We start from the raw sequence: 16637 nt of genomic DNA on the forward strand, positions 1-16637 counted from the left end.
TGGGATTTGTCGTACTCAAAAGTGATGGATTCTAAGTTCCCAAAATAATGACAAGTCTTCATCTGGGTTTATAATAACATGGCTTCTAAAAAGCTAAGATTGGAGAAAATGCTTTATTTCTACTTTTCCTTTCTTCCCATATATTAAAGGATAATGTCATCATTTTAAGTACCAGGATATAATATGGATAAAAGCCTTAGCACATTTGACAATTAATTAAGAATTCAATTATCTTCGATAATGTGATTCGTGTGACTGGAAATTTATATCCTCTTAGAGAAGTTTTAATTTCAAAATAATTAATTACTAATATTAATGGTGAATACTTTAAAAATTAAAGTAAATAAAATGGATACATTACCATTCTTATAATCATTTGTGTTTTATTTGACAAAATAATAAAGGATGGATATGCTCTGTTTCATTATAAAATTGTGAAATATGTTTTAATATATTACTTTAATTTAATTTAATTTAATTTCTCTAGTTGTTTATTAAGAGATATACATATACCTCACAAGCTTCTTTCTAACTTTTAATTTTCATATCCTTTAATTTGGTACCAAATTAAAGGAATCTATGCTTTAATTTCTATCTTTCTTTTTCCTACCACCATTTTTCTCTTTTGCTTTCTTGAAGAAAAAAGTCACATGCTTTTTCTATAGGAACAGGAATAACTTTGTGGAAGTCTATTTTACTAGTGTAACACCATACGATATAGTGGAGATGGGAAAAAGTTAGTTCGTTTATGATTTATGTCTATTTTTATATTTTTTTCAAAAATTTAATGATAATAATATTTTAATTGTTCATATACCCTAGTCGTGTTCCATTATATTTCCAGAATATACTTATTATGAAAATCTAGTAGCATAACTTTTTTATTTATTTTATTTCTTTTCCTTAACAATTACACATTGAGCAATTTGTGGTAATTATCTTGTAAAATAATATGAAATGAAGCATATTAAGTACTAAGCACAGGTAAATATATGTACAAGACATTAACTCAAAGCTACCATCAATGATTGATGTGAACAATGTTACATAAGATTTAATGTTTTACTCATAAGAAACATTAAGGTAGTATAGAATTGCATATTCATTAGTTAGTTAAAAATATCAAAATCAAACTTGTTACCTTCTAAGAATTTTTTGTTTTATGAATCAATGATATCAGTGAACGTTTTTGGGTTGCATTGCTCAACTCATTATTATTCAAAATTGGCCCTCTCTAAAATCACGTTGATAAGCCCATAGTTACAGATGTAGCCAAGTAAAAGTCCATCAATATCTATTTCAATACCAATAACAATTTATTATTTATCTTTTTAGATGGACTATTAAATGGTTAACCATGACCAAAAAAAAAAAAATGGTTAACAAAAATATATATCAACACTAAATCAAACAAAAAAAATACTCAACATTAAGTGGCTGTGGTATTATAAAATCTATGAAATTCGGAAAATCTGGTTTTGAGTGCTTTATCAGGGTCTAGGAATAATCTTGAAAATTTGGTTGACTTGGGGAAAGTGGAGTGCGAAATTAATTTGGAAGAGGAATTCTCTTTGGTGCAATTTTTTTTTTTTTTTGTGTTTCTACTAATCATGTTAAAAAGGATATAATTCGAAAGATTATGGTTTTAATGAGGGTGTCAAACGACTGGAATGTGATTAGAGAGATATTAAGGGATTTTTCTTGCCTCAAAGGTTGATTGGGCTGCTTTTAACTATGTTTATTTGTATTTATTAATATTTATTTTAATCGAATATTAGGTCTTTTATTAATTTTTAGTTTAATATAAAAATATTTATTTTTTTAAAATAGGTTTAATTATTCTGTTGGTCTCTATAGTTTCGTAAAATTTTTAATTAAGTCTTTATACTTTTTTCTTTTTAATTGAGTCTCTACACAAAATTTTTTTTGTCAATTAAGTCCTTTTTAGTAGTAATTGGCTTAATTTTATAGAGATCCAACTAAAAAAAAGAATTGGTATAGAAACCTAAATAAAAAAAATGTAAGAACCCAATTAAAAAAATTTTTGGTGGAATAACTCAATTAAAAAAATATATATAAGACTAATTAATGGAACTTTTTTATCATTCTTAACTTTTATATTAATTGAAGTGATTTAAATTAAAATTTGTATCGAATACAATATTTAAAAAGATTATTGTATCAATAAAAAAGATAATATTATTTAAAAAAAATTAACAAAATATCACCATTTGTATAATTTATTAAACTTATTAAATAAACATTGTAAGATTGTTATTGTAACCGTTGTGACAAACACTCAATCAAAATATACTCAAACAAATAAGATATATTCAGATGTATTCTTGCATTTTATTATTTTCTTAGTAATTTAGTAAAAAAAAATAAAACCCATTTAATAATTAAGTTTAGAGTTTTATTATGTTTAATATTATAATGGCTTTGTATTTATTTTATTCATATAATATTTTAAATATATAATGTATTTTTTTAAATATTATCATGCTTAATTAGATAATATTTAAATATTATTTTTGTTAGTGTGCAATACCTTTTAAATATAGTATATACTTATTATTTTTTTAATTTTATATTTTTATTTTAGTTAATTTTTGTAATTTAATTAAAATTATTTAAAATAATTAAAAATAATTTTATGATATAATTTACATTAAAATTTAAATTATAATGAGACACAGTATTAAAATGATAATTTTACACTAGGTCTCAAATCAAATTAAAAAAAAAAAATTTTATCCTTACAAAATCTCCATTTAAATCTTTATTAGAGAACATAAATGTTAAAATTGTATTTTGATACTTAACTAAAAAATAAAATTTATTTTATTTTATTTAAAAAATAAAACAGATTTTAAAATTTTGAATTATTTTTATTATAATTTAATTATTCCAATTAGATTGATAGTCTTTAACAACTAGGCCTGGCAGCATGGACCCTATCCGCGGGTACCCAACCCGATCCAACCCGATCGGGTAGGGTTGCCAACCCGATCCGCTGCGGTAGGGTTGGACACGGAGCGGGTTGAGTCTCAACCCTACCCGCCCTACCCGCACCCCCCATAATATGTGTTATATATGTTTAAAAATGTTATATATGGAAGTTGAACCAAAGACCTTAAGCATGTGCAAAAAGTTCCTAACCACTGAACCAAGGATACTTATGTTATTTATAAGATATTTGTGTTATTATAATATTTTTTTTGTCAACCCGCGGGTAGGGTTAGGGTTGGGTTCAAACTCTACCCTACCCTACCCTACCCATTGCCACCCCTATTAACAACCCTAAGGTGTAAAGCCCTAAACCCAGCAGCTAACAGCTGAGTCCCTTCTTCCCCTGTTTCCCGGGCCACCTCCTCCGCATCCTCCGTTCGTCGCCACCTCCGACCACCTGCTCCGGAAGAGCCACACCTGTGGTTCCTTGAATCCTATCCGAGACCTTCGTTCTATTTTCTCTCATAATCTCCAATTTCCAGAATTGTAAATTTGAATGAATTAATGGCTGGCTTCATTAGAACGCTTCAAAGAGCGCATATTTGGAAATGGAACTGTCCTTCATCTTCTTCTTCGTCGCTTGTTAAAACAACTCTGACGAATTGTCGCTCTGTTACGTTGGATTCTGGAAGAAGAAATTATGCAGCCGAGGCAATTACCAAATCTCCCAAATCGCTCTTTGAATCCAACATCTTGCGAATACTTGGAAACGAAATCGAGTATCTGGTCGAGTATACTCCTCCACAACAGGTTCTCACTCTCCTTCAACAATTTTCTAGAGAAGAAAAGAAAATCTGCAATTCTGGCATTTTAGCGTTTCTGTTAATGCTCTTTAGATTCTGTTATTATCAGTTATTTCTGTTATTGGTCTCTTACCTGGGGAAGCGTGTTGGATATAGAATCATTCGTGTGTCCCTTCCCAACAGATTAAACTTCTAGGAGGAATGGTTTCTTGACATAATGTTTATGAGTATGGCATATAGTGTGAATTATCAAACTGAGCATATATTGGATGCTGCTTTCACAATAAATATTTGAAATATGATGAAATATAACTGGCAGCTGTTGAATTGCTCCATAATTTGTGTAATGGTATTTTCTTTCTCATTTTCAAATAATTAGTGTGTGATTTAGTAAGTACTGGATCATGTTTCCTAAAGAATAATGTCTTCCCCAAATTTATGCAGCCTACGAGATTCAATTCTTTTGCAGTTGAAGAGCGGTCGGGTGAGCAGGTGGTAGTGATGAGGGGTAGGTTTGATGATCGGGAAGATATCAAAGTTGAAGCTACCATGTTTGATGGGTGTGAACATGTTCCTGTGGAGGACAGTTCTGCAACGAATGTGCGTCTTCACCTTAGTTTACTTGTGGATATATCAAAGGGGGACAGTGGCAATGAGTTGGAGTTTATCTGTTCAGCATGGCCAGATTGTTTAAATGTGGAGAGAGTTTACATATTAAGGCATAAACAGATGTCAGCTAGGCCTTACCTGGGACCTGATTTTAGGTTTGACTTACATTTTTACCTTTGCATCTCGTCATGCGCAGTGTTTGTTTGGTAGAGTAGAATCTGGCTTAACCATGCAATTATTCTCATGCATTCAATGGCAAAAAGTTTCATATTTTCAACTATGTATGTCTACATGAAATTACAAAAAATTAGTTTTTGAATTTATTTAGTTATTCATTGTCGATTTGTTGATGATTCTTATAACATGTTTCATCTGATTTCAGGAGCCTAAATCCTAAGGTTCAGGAAAAGTTTTGCGAGTACTTAGATGCAAGAGGAATAAATCATCAGCTCTCTACATTCTTGCATTATTATATGTTGAACAAGGATAAAATTGAACTTTTGCGATGGATGGATAGACTCAAGTCTTTTGTGGAAAAGTAGACCGGTAAGCTTGGCAGCTAAAAGTTGATATAAACAGTGACTTTTGCTGTTGTATGAATTAGTTTCTTGAGTTGAAGTTCTTTGATATTCTTTTGTTTGTAGTACTTGGCATCAATTTCTTTGTTTGATGTGAATACACCCTCGGGTTGTTAAACTATAATATTTTGCATTTGTGATTGCAATCCCAGTAGTTTAAAACTTTGATGATTATATAGTGAACAAAGATAGAATTGAAATGACTTAATTTAATTTATATTATTTGTATTATTTTCTATTTAATAACATATCTAGAGAAAGAAAAGTGTGGATTCATTATTGAGGTTGAGAATTGGTTGTAAGCTTTGAGTACTCAATGCCATACCAATGTACCTTGTGTTAGGCATTAAAATAGTGTTGTGACTTCTATCTTCTGGTGATATTGCATCTTGTTTTGGCCGAATAACTTTTATCCTCATGATGATAATCACGTCTTTTTGCTTCGACTGTATGTGTAGTGCAATTGCATTTACGTTTTGACTACATAATCTACTCTATATTCGTTATTGTGCTTGATTAGTGATATATCCACATCAGATCTGTTGATGTTGGTGAGAAGATGGCATGTCTTGAAGGCCTTCTTTCCTTTTTATGTTAATGTTAGCATAAAATTAGCAAAGCTTCTTCTGAAGTTGCTGTTGCTAACTTGTCTGAATGAATAGTGATTTATCTGGAGAAATAGTTGCTAAGATTTAGAAACTATCCACCTCAAAGAATATAGATTTGAAATTTGAAATTTTGGTGCCTTTTGCATCTAGCATTCTATCCTTTAAAAAAAGAGAGAGAGAGAGAGAGAGATCAAGCCAACCTACCAAACCAAACCCATGTACACCCTTATATCGTACATGGGTGTAATTTTTATATGTGAACAATTTTAGTTTTGGTGTGTAATAACATTATGTGGTGGAATCTTGTAGTGTGATATGTTGGTGAATGTATTGACATAAGTTTTCGTAGGGCCAACTTGTGTTGATTTTTCATTAAGATACTAGAATCATGTGAGGTTTGAACTTAGAAGTGGCTTAAACATGACTAGGTCTATACATAATTTGTTGTTTAGGAAATATTCCGAGTGATGAAGGGGAAGTCTGTGTAAAAGAGTGAAATTATTTGTGGGAAAACTATTATATTATTTTAAATATCTAGCTCATGGAATTTTTGCACATGAATATTGACCGGTCTTAGTTGTAAGAGTCATTTATCTTGGTAACAACATTTGAAACATTTGATTGGTAGTATAGATGTTTTACACTAACAATATATTGAAATTAAATCTCTACTTGAAATTGCATACTCCATTGTTCTTTATACAAAGTTGCATAATTCTGTTACGCAAAAGTGGGACCAAGTCTGAAATCATGAAAACATCTAACAGATTGTGGAGCCAAGAAACTTGTAAAACATCAAGCATGAATTAAACCATGTGGGAAAGGACTGCATATCCAGTTGCCTACAACTAATGGTAATGCACTTATTTTTTGGTTGGATGCATTATGAATTTGATGCCCCAAAAGTTCCCCTTGGACACACTTCGCTGTGCCATCTCAGCAACCACTACTCCTTACTCCTTACATCTAAAATATCCGGGAGGCACTAATGTGCCTGTTCTTTCTGTAGAATGAGAAATGAATCAACATAGGATGCACCACTTTACTTGGTGCTGTTGTCTTAATGCGTATTTAGGTGCTGGGCTCTGTTTGTCATTGGTCCTTATGGTGTTATAATGGAGTCAATTCATCGAATTTTCAATAAAAGCAAATAGTCCTAATCTTGTGTGTTAAATCCCTGGCGTATTAACTTGATCACTGAGAATAGCTTTGGATACCTCAACCTCTTGGCTATAGTTTGTATTTTGTAGTTAACTAGTTATCAGGTATATGTTTGTTTTGAGAAGTTCTAATTAACTAGAAATTGTTGGGTAATTTTGAACAGAGAAATCAAGAGGTTGTTGGTTAAAAATTAGTGGTAAACCTTGTTTTTCAATATTAAAGATCATGGTATGATGGTGAATTGGTGATAGTGAAGGTGATGTGGTTGGGACTTGGGGTGCTCCTTACTTTTGTAGGGCGCATCATACCCTTGGATTCATTGGGTCCTATATAAACGACCTAGATTCTCTAGCATGTGTTTAGGGAACACAATAGCCTTTTTACGTAGTTTGACACATTATTTATTGGGATCAAGCGGCTGTGAGGAGCAGAGTTAAGGAGATTCAAATTAACAGAAGTGGTTAGGTGTTCCTAATTTGAGAAGGTTTAAATTAACAAACTAAAAGATTAAGGTAAAATGGATTTGACATCACATTTTAACTTAAATTAAGGCGCTGGATTTGTGGGTCTATTTAAATATATACTATTAACTTAATCCAAATTTAACTATAACGTCGAAGGGAAACGTTTAACTAATCATAGAATATTTTAGTCTCCTCCCCTTTTTGGATCGAGTATGTGAACAACATTTAAAAAAAAAAAAACTCACATGAAATAGTATGATAATCACTACAAGAGAGTTTTATATTGATATTAATCGTTTTTATTATCCGTATACAAACAAATTGAAATAGTATGATAATCACTACTTTTATATATGTTACAGTATATAATTATATGCTGGTGTCTAAAACAAATTATCACATAGAAATATAAATTCTGTCGATATCTCTCTTGAAAGGTGTAAAGCATATAGCGTTAGGTATCTTGACTTTATTTTGGCCATCTCAAATCCTGGCTTGAAGGTTCTAACTCATCTCAATATATTTAACTAAACTAAAAAATAGTGAGTGATCTTCAAATCATGAATGAAAAGAATCTGCGTTTCTTTTGTACCAAAGCATCGTCTATTCTATAAGCTATAAGCCAAACAATCCCTTAAATCTAGGACCAACACTTAGTATTAGTTATCGTCCTAGTTATCCATGCGCTTGTGAAAAGTACTAAAAGGATCAGAAAAAGATAGATTCCCATGTATGTGGTGACACTAGCATATATATCACTATATAGTAAAAGTCATTATTTAAAGTTTCAGCAACAAATCTATATTCTTGATCAGTGATTTAAATTCTTAAATTTGATACCTACATGCTACATATGAAAAATTTGGGGTTAAGAGAGATGTATTTTTAGAATCTCATCAAATATTTTAATATAATATTTATTGGCCTAACGTAAAGGATTAATAATAATAAAATGGATAAAATAAATATAAGTTATGCTTTTGGAACAAAGCATGTGTAAAACAATTTGTACTATTTGATCTTTTGCTTCGGCACCATGGCAGGTTTTGATGACTAACAGCCACGTTTGATTAATATTATTTAAACACAGATACTTTGTCCTTAGTATGCAATTAGTTGCAGTGTTGTTATAATGTTATTAACATTTGTTATTATACAATTAGATATAACCACACAAGGATCTCTTCCTAGATTTGAGGCCACTGCATTGATAGTGACTTAGTAGTTGGTACTTAGTACATTAACCTCACATAGGACAAAAATCTGTTCCTATTATTAAAACCTGAATCATAGAAAAAGCAGTCTTTTTCTGATTTTTCCTTCAACAGGTGTGGACAAAGAAATAGTCTCATTATTTTTTTCTTCATTCTTTTTCTTTCATCATATAATAATAAGAATAGTTCAACTAAAAAAGACATATATTAAAGTTATTAATTGAAAATACATAATATTTAAATTTTTAATGTATTTTTATTTATTTATTGAAAAAAATAAAAAACTTTTATTAATAATAATCTTAATATAAGTTCTTAAAATTTCTATAATAATAATAATATAGTATGTTTTATACTTTTATTAGTGTTATCCAGTTCCTAACCCACTAACTATTTTGGTCTTTGTTATAACAATGACAATATTTAAAACGTTTATTAGTGGAGTCGCCTTGCCATTGGCTCTTGTCTTTTTATTCTGGTACATTTAATAGGAATCTTCTTGTCCCAAGATACACAAACCTCTTGAATCTAACTATATATTAGTGAATATTACGATATTATTACCTGTGATTTTGAGTTCGAATCTTGAGGATAAAAAAAAAGAGAAATAATACAGATAGACAATTTCTTGAGTTAATTTAGTTGAATTTTCTATAATAACGGCCAAATTTTGATGATAAAGACCAGAAAGAATGTATGATAATCAAGAATGTAGCACTAAATGTTTCATTTCACGGATATAATAAATTAGGTAGCTAAGGTTCTAAACCGATCAAGGAATAGTTGTGTGATGATAGGAATTTAAGAATATCAATTTGCTTAGCTTGTACTTGTATAATTCGTGACATAATCTTAATTCTCTTAACGACTAAAAGATCTATCACATGTTATTTATAAAAAGATTAGATAGAACATTTTCTATGAGTACTAAATTTTAGTATAAATATTATTCTCCAAGCAGTTTGATTTTGGTTAATGGTTATATTCATGCCAGCTATGACAATGCACTGACGTAGTGACGGATTCTCTCAAATCAATCTTATATATGGGGATTCGGAAAAAACCAATTTGATTTATGAAAATAGAATCAGTTATGTCAGTGGCAGCAGATTCTAACTTCAGACATGAGATCAACAAGACTACAAGAGTATACATATAAACTTGGAGTTTGGAAAAAAAATTACCCTTTAATTATAGTGTTCACTTATCTACTGAGACGATGACAACAAAAATAAAAAAAAATTTCCGAAAAAAAAAGGACTTAGCAAACTCCACCTGAGAAAATATCTAAAGCTATTGTAACTGGTAATGAACTTTGATCCTCCCAAGAAGAAAAATTAAATATGCACAATAATATTTATATCACACAGTGAATAATTAAAAAAATTGACAAAAAAATCATCTTAAGACTCCCTAATTGATCTAACTAATTAATTAAGAAAATATAGTGAAAATTTGATAACATGACTTAAAGCTTGAGAGACAAATCAAGATGCTTGATTTCATCTTGATGATGACGATGAGTTCCACTACTAAGAAAAAACTCACTGATTTCTTTATTTGGCGATGCTGAATTCATCACAGTGTTCGCCACTTCAAATCTTCCGACGCTTCCTCTTGACGCCGATAATGCCGAAGTTCGATGAAAATCCGCCATAGCCAGTTTTGCAACACCGGGTTGTGGATCAATAAGGGGTCTTGACCAACCGTGATGGTGTCCATTGTGTGAAGGTTTATGGATCATTGCATGAGCTTGAATTCCGAGTCCTCTGTTGCCACACGCGCCGCCGTGGAGCGGCAGAGACGCTATGCTGGCGGCGGCGTAGCGAAGTGGAATCATTCCAAAGGCTGGTGTAGAGGAGAGTATTTGCGTCCCGAATCTGTGGCCTCTCTTAGCTATTGATCGCTCCCTTTTGTGAGCGTTTTGGTGTCCGCCAAGTGCTTGCGAACTGTAAAATTTTCTCTGGCAGTAATTGCAAGAAAAAACCCTCATTTCTACGTCGGAAGAAGATGAACCGTCACCAAGACAATTCGGTTTGTCTTCTTCTGATGGAGAATTATTTTTGTGATTGGATAATGAATCCATATCCAAGCAAGTTATGAGGTTGAGCTCGGGCGATCCGTCGTTCAGATCGTCTTGGTTGCCGGAGACATTCAAATCCAATAATAAGAAAGCATTATTGTTATTATTATCTATGTTTGTACCCTTTTTTTCTTCTGCTTCTTCGTCTTGCAAAGATTGTTGATTCTTGTGTTGAGGTGTACATGGAGTTGGAGGTGTAGAGAAGAAGTGTTTCTTATTGGTAGGAAGTAGTGTTTCCATGGGTTCTTGAGAGTGGATAAAATAGAGGGGAGACAAATAATGGTTTTATTTGGTCTTATTATTATCCTATGTAATATGTATGTTTGGATTTGGAATAAGGATTATATGCTCAAGTCTTTGTTTTGTCAAAATAGTAAATTTGATGTACACCCACACTTTTGACTATCTATAACACTTATATGCAATTGTATAGTATTTAAGTAAGGTGTTTGCTATCAAGTATAAAAGTTTAGTGTTTAATTCTCAAAACATTAAATACTTAATATTTAATTCAAAAGAATAATAATAAATTTTAAATATTTAAATGTATTATAAAAAATAAGTTAAATAAACACCAAGCACTAAATAATAACCCTGATAAAATTGTCCTTTCAATCGTATAGGGACTTTTTTTGGAGTTTAGCTTAGCAAGGACAATAATAATTAGAAGTGTTTATGGTTCGGCCCGTGTCGAATAGTCGGTCCGATATCGAATTTTTTAGGGGCTAATTTGGTATAATTTTATTGGGTCTAGAGTTGAATAAGTGTCTCAAAAGTAGATCCGGTCATTATTTTGAGTCGAGTCCAGACCATAGCTCAGGTCATCTGAATTCGACCCGGTGGCCCAATCATCATACACAATTAATATTTTGTATTATTAGTAATAAATGATGGTTATTCTTATATGGAATTTAAATATTATAAACCTTAATATTTTGTGTTATTAGTCATTATAAGACTATAAATTAATATTTTATGTTTAAAATGCATAAGACTTTAGACTAATGCATAATATTGTGTTATTTGTATTTATTTAAATATTTAGTGTTATTAGACAATATTAGTATTAATTGTGGTTATGCTTTAATTTTAGTAAAGAATTTGTTTTTGTTATATTTTTCTAAGTGAATTTTACCATGTCAAATAATGGTTGGAGTTTTAAAAATTCAGATATTTTCACATGTTAATTTACAAAAAAATAATGTTAACTGCCCAATTTTTACCCGGTATAACCATGACCCAAAAATGTGTATGTTTTATCGAGTTTAAAGTCGAGTTCGAGTCTAACAATAAGTCCGATATATAATTCAAATCGTCTGAGTCACATCAAATCTAATTTCATCCAACTCATAAATACCTCTACTAATAATAACTAATAATAATAAAGTGTGATCTTCGGTGCGATGGATTAAGAAAAAAAGGTTTAGGGATAAAAAATTGTAATTTATTGTAGCAATATTTTTAATAAGTAGTCTAATATTTTTAATTCAATAGTCTAATACTATATTTTTAATTAATATTTTTAAATATTATCGATCGATTACTTATCAAAAATAATAAATTATATTGACTCTCTAAAATACAATCCTAATAAAAATGTAAACTTATGACAATGATGCATGGTACGAATTTAAATTCTAAAAACAATCTATTCACATGCAAAATTTAAATAATTTAATAATTAATTTTTTGTATATACATACCATATTTGATATTTAAATATTAGTAAATAGAGTCTGGTACATTGAGTCGTTATTTAATTTTATCTTAGCACATTATTAAAGGTGTTACATATCTATTTATATATCAATAATAATGTTATATATACACAAAAAATTCAGTTATTTATATAAAATATATATTAAAATCTAATATATTATTAAAAATGAATAAAATAATATATATTTATATTTGAATAAATAATAATTAGGGTAAAAAATACATTTAAGCTAGACTGAGAAATATTTTACACAAATCAGCCAAAATGAAAAATTTTTCAGCATTCAACCAATGATCATTTAAATGTAATTCGAATCAACATTGTTCGAACTTCATTTGCACCTAATTCGAAACAACATGGTTCGAACTAGGAACATTGAAATTTGTATGTAATTCGAATCAAGTTGGATCGAATTACAATAGAATAATTCGAATTGTGTCGATTCGAATTAGTAGGGTAACGTGACACTAAGGAGTTCGAATCATATTGATTCGAATTACACCCTGATTTATTTAAAAAATTAATAATTTATTAAAAAATTAATAATTTAAAAATTAAAAAATATATATTTTATTTCATGCATTAAAAAAACTAACAAAATATTTAATTACGAGACTTCTTTAAAATATTAATGAGCTATCAATTCGAATTCCATATAATACTCTTTTGTCCATTTTTAATAGCTCATGAATATTTTTTAATAAATTTTTTTAATAAATTTATTTAAATTATAATACAAAAAATATTTTATTCTATGCAAAACAATTTTAAAAAATGGCTTAAAAATGTTAGGAGTACTATAAAAATTTGTAATATTCTAATGACTTAGGTAAATACATGCATGTACACAAATTTTAAATAAAATACTCTACATAGTCAATAATAATTTAGAAATTAAAAAAATATTTTATTCCATACAAAATAATTAAAAAATATATTTTATTCTATACAAAATAATTTTTAAAAATAGCTTAAAAGATATTATGAGTACTATAAAAGTTTGTAATATTCTAATAATTTAGGTAAATATATACTAAAAATATATTTTCTTTAATTTCTAAGTCATTAGGACATCACAAATTTTTATAATACTCCTAACATCTTTTAAGCCATTTTTTAAATTATTTTGCATAGAATAAAATATTTTTTTGTAGTATAATTAAAATAAATTTATTAAAATAAATTTTGTGATGTCCTAATGACTTAGGACGTTAAAGAAATACTCAACATAGTCGATAATAATTTAGAAATTAAAGAAAATATATTTTTATCATGTATTTACCTAAATCACTAGAATATTACAAATTTTTATAGTACTCATAACATCTTTTAAACCAATTTTTTTAAATTATTTTGTATAGAATAAAATATATTTTTTAATTATTTTGTTTAAATAAAATATTTTTTTAATTTCTAAATTATTATTGACTATGTAGAGTATTTTATTTAAAATTTGTGTAAATGCATGTATTTACCTAAGTCATTAGAACATTACAAATTTCTGTAGTATTCCTAACCTTTTTTAAGCCAATTTTTTTTAAATTATTTTGCATAGAATAAAATATTTTTTGTAGTATAATTTAAATAAATTTATTAAAAAATTTTATTAAAAAATATTCATGAGCTATTAAAAATGGACAAAAAAGTATTGTATGGAATTCGAATTGATAGCTCATTAATATTTTAAAGAAGTCTCGTAATTAAATATTTTGTTAACTTTTTTTTAATGCATGAAATAAAATATATTTTTTAATTTTTAAATTATTATTTTTTAATAAACTTTTTAATAAATTATTAATTTTTTAAATAAATCAGGATGTAATTCGAATCAATATGATTCGAACACCTTAGTGTCACGTTACCCTACTAATTCGAATCGACACAATTCGAATTATTCTATTATAATTCGATCCAACTTGATTCGAATTACATGCAAATTTCAATGTTCCTAGTTCGAACCATGTTGTTTCGAATTAGGTGCAAATGAAGTTCGAACAATGTTTATTCGAATTATATTTAAATGATCACTGGTTAAATGCTAAAAATTTTTTCATTTTGTCTGATTTGCGTAAAATATTTCTCAGCTTGGCTTAAATGCGTTTTTTACCCTAATAATTAATTTAATAACTAATTTTTCATATACATAATAATTTTATATATGACTTTTGCTATTACCTGGTCTCCGGTCTAAATATAATAATTTGATTATAATTACCCATATAAATGAGGATCAATCATTTTTTGAATTTAAATAAATTTGAGTAAGGTTACACCATTGTTTTTATTAATTAGTGATGGAGAAGGCCTTTGGGAACAACTTAGGATCATAAAATAAAATTAATTAAAAGGAAAAAAAATGATGAAGTGAGAGCATCACGCGCGTCCCCTTTAAATAAAGTAGGTTAATGATATTATTATTAGGGAGACAAAGCCAAACATTGTCCATGTTACACCAAAGTCACCAAACAAAAACTTTGCTATGTACTTGAAAGTCCATCAACAAGGCCATCATGTTCCCAAGCCTGTCCCATTTACTTCTTCTTTTTCACAACAAATTTAATTAGCTTCCTCTTTAATTTGTTCATATTGTTATTGTTATAAACTTATTTATCTTAAAAATAATTTAAGTTAATATGTAAATATAAATAAATGATTATATATCTTTTATCTTTTTTCACACAAGAATTTATTATTTATTTATTTATTTTTTTGCATTACGTGAATTTGTATATAACTTTTTCTTTTCTAAAAAAATTATTTTATGTTAAAATTTTTTCTTTTGAATTTTAACAAGAATTAAATTGTAAATTATATTTTTTTGTTATAAAAATTCTAATATCATATCATAAAAATATTTATCCTAAAAATTTAAACAGTAAATAAAAGTATATTTCTACCCTTCTTCTTCAATATCCATAATAATGTAATTAAATTTTGTGCTATTATTACAAGAAATAACTTTTTTAACATTGCTCATGAAAGTGATGGATCATATCATCCCATATTTACAAACATGCTATATATCTTTGTAACATTTAGTTGAGAATCATGTGTTAACTGAGAAGTTTAATGAAATAAGTTAGTAAGGAATTTTTGAGACAGATTTCTAACAAAACTTATGAATCTAGAAAATTTAAGTCAAGAGGCATTTTTTATTTTTTATTTTTTAAAATGTTAAGCTCTTTTAAATATACCTACATAGATTTTCCCTTGATTATTGTTGTCATTTTCTAAAATAAATAATAAAATAGAGTTTGTAGACCTTTTATCAACGGAAAATTTCATAGGAATTTACTTCTAAAAATGAGAATGATTATTTTTGTAATTTTTTAACTAAAAAAGGAAAATGGTCACTTCCAATCTTCATGTAATTGAAGTATACTGTTCCAAATTCAACTCATGATTCCCAATGATATCATGTACGAATTGAAGGAAATAAAATTGACATGCTCATCAGCCTCTTCTCTTTTAATTTGTCAATATGGAAAAGGGCTCCCAAGTTACAAAGTAACAGCTTTATTTAGTATCCTATTCCTAGTACTCCACTTTAACAACTTTATATGTTACTTCTACTAATGAAATTACAACCATTACTTTAATTTACTTCTTTCCCACTTGTTCTAAAGGGTGATGACCTATAACTAACACAAAATTATTTATTTTTGTTGGGTTCAAAATTGTAAAATTTTATCTAATATGCTTTATAGGTTTAGTTTGAGTTATGTTTTTTATTAATATTGATATATATGATTTGTTTTTATATATGCAATGTAAAATGTCTTTTGACTTCTTTTTCTTTTATGGTAATGCTAGGAAAAAAAACCAAAATTTATCTTATTTAATATTTATTAATTAGTGCAGTAATTAATGAATATTAAATAAAATAAATTTTGACTGATTTTGGTTAAATTTCTTTTGTTACCAAATAATCCTATTCTTTTATTAGTTTTGAGTTGAGACTACTTATTAGTCTAATCTGTCTAATCCAAACTTTGTCTTATAATTTAATTTAAAATTTAAAATTTAAAAAAAGTTTATGAAAAATAAGTTTTTTTTTTTTGTTAAAAGATGAAGTCTCTTAAGTATCAACTTTTTTTTTGTAATATTTTTTAATTTGATAATCAATAATTAATTTATTGTAGATATAATTTTTATTTAAGAATTATTATTGACTAATAAATTATTACATACACAAAGTAAAATTTAAATTCTAACTATTATTTAAATAGACTAATAAATTAACTATTAGATCAATTTAAATGGATTCTTTTAATTTTTTATTAATTTGATGAAATTGATAATGAAATTTCCATTTAATTTCTACAATGCCTTTATAACCATGTGATATGCTGACAACTATGAGAACATCAATCACATTCTAATAATTCCAAAAGAGTGAACATAAACTTAGGTATACTCTCGGATATTGTGCTTTTGGTTAAGTT

General features: G+C 28.0%; 2 protein-coding genes across 2 annotated transcripts; one reads left to right on the plus strand and one right to left on the minus strand.

Annotated features, from left to right (window-relative positions):
* Positions 1 to 3284: 3284 nt before the first annotated feature.
* On the plus strand, positions 3285 to 6710 carry LOC112697545 (uncharacterized protein At2g39795, mitochondrial). The gene is made up of 4 exons (XM_025750775.3): positions 3285 to 3762; positions 4200 to 4519; positions 4747 to 4910; positions 6318 to 6710. The coding sequence occupies exons 1-3, from the start codon at positions 3517 to 3519 to the stop codon at positions 4904 to 4906; spliced, it is 726 nt and encodes a 241-aa protein (XP_025606560.1). The 5' UTR covers positions 3285 to 3516; the 3' UTR covers positions 4907 to 4910; positions 6318 to 6710.
* A 2991-nt stretch (positions 6711 to 9701) lies between these two features.
* On the minus strand, positions 9702 to 10879 carry LOC112697546 (zinc finger protein 3). The gene has a single exon (XM_025750776.3). The coding sequence runs from the start codon at positions 10710 to 10712 to the stop codon at positions 9858 to 9860; it is 855 nt and encodes a 284-aa protein (XP_025606561.1). The 5' UTR covers positions 10713 to 10879; the 3' UTR covers positions 9702 to 9857.
* Between the last annotated feature and the right edge of the window lie 5758 nt (positions 10880 to 16637).

Source organism: Arachis hypogaea, chromosome 16 (genome assembly GCF_003086295.3).
Source record: "Arachis hypogaea cultivar Tifrunner chromosome 16, arahy.Tifrunner.gnm2.J5K5, whole genome shotgun sequence".
Taxonomy (NCBI): domain Eukaryota; kingdom Viridiplantae; phylum Streptophyta; class Magnoliopsida; order Fabales; family Fabaceae; genus Arachis; species Arachis hypogaea.

Excerpts from the sequence above, each read along its gene's own strand:
- LOC112697545 (XM_025750775.3), top strand. The coding sequence starts at position 3,517 with ATGGCTGGCTTCATTAGAACGCTTCAAAGAGCGCATATTTGGAAATGG. Across the intron at positions 3,763-4,199 it reads AGTATACTCCTCCACAACAG|CCTACGAGATTCAATTCTTT; the intron begins GTTCTCACTCTC and ends AAATTTATGCAG. Across the intron at positions 4,520-4,746 it reads TACCTGGGACCTGATTTTAG|GAGCCTAAATCCTAAGGTTC; the intron begins GTTTGACTTACA and ends ATCTGATTTCAG.
- LOC112697546 (XM_025750776.3), bottom strand. The coding sequence starts at position 10,712 with ATGGAAACACTACTTCCTACCAATAAGAAACACTTCTTCTCTACACCT.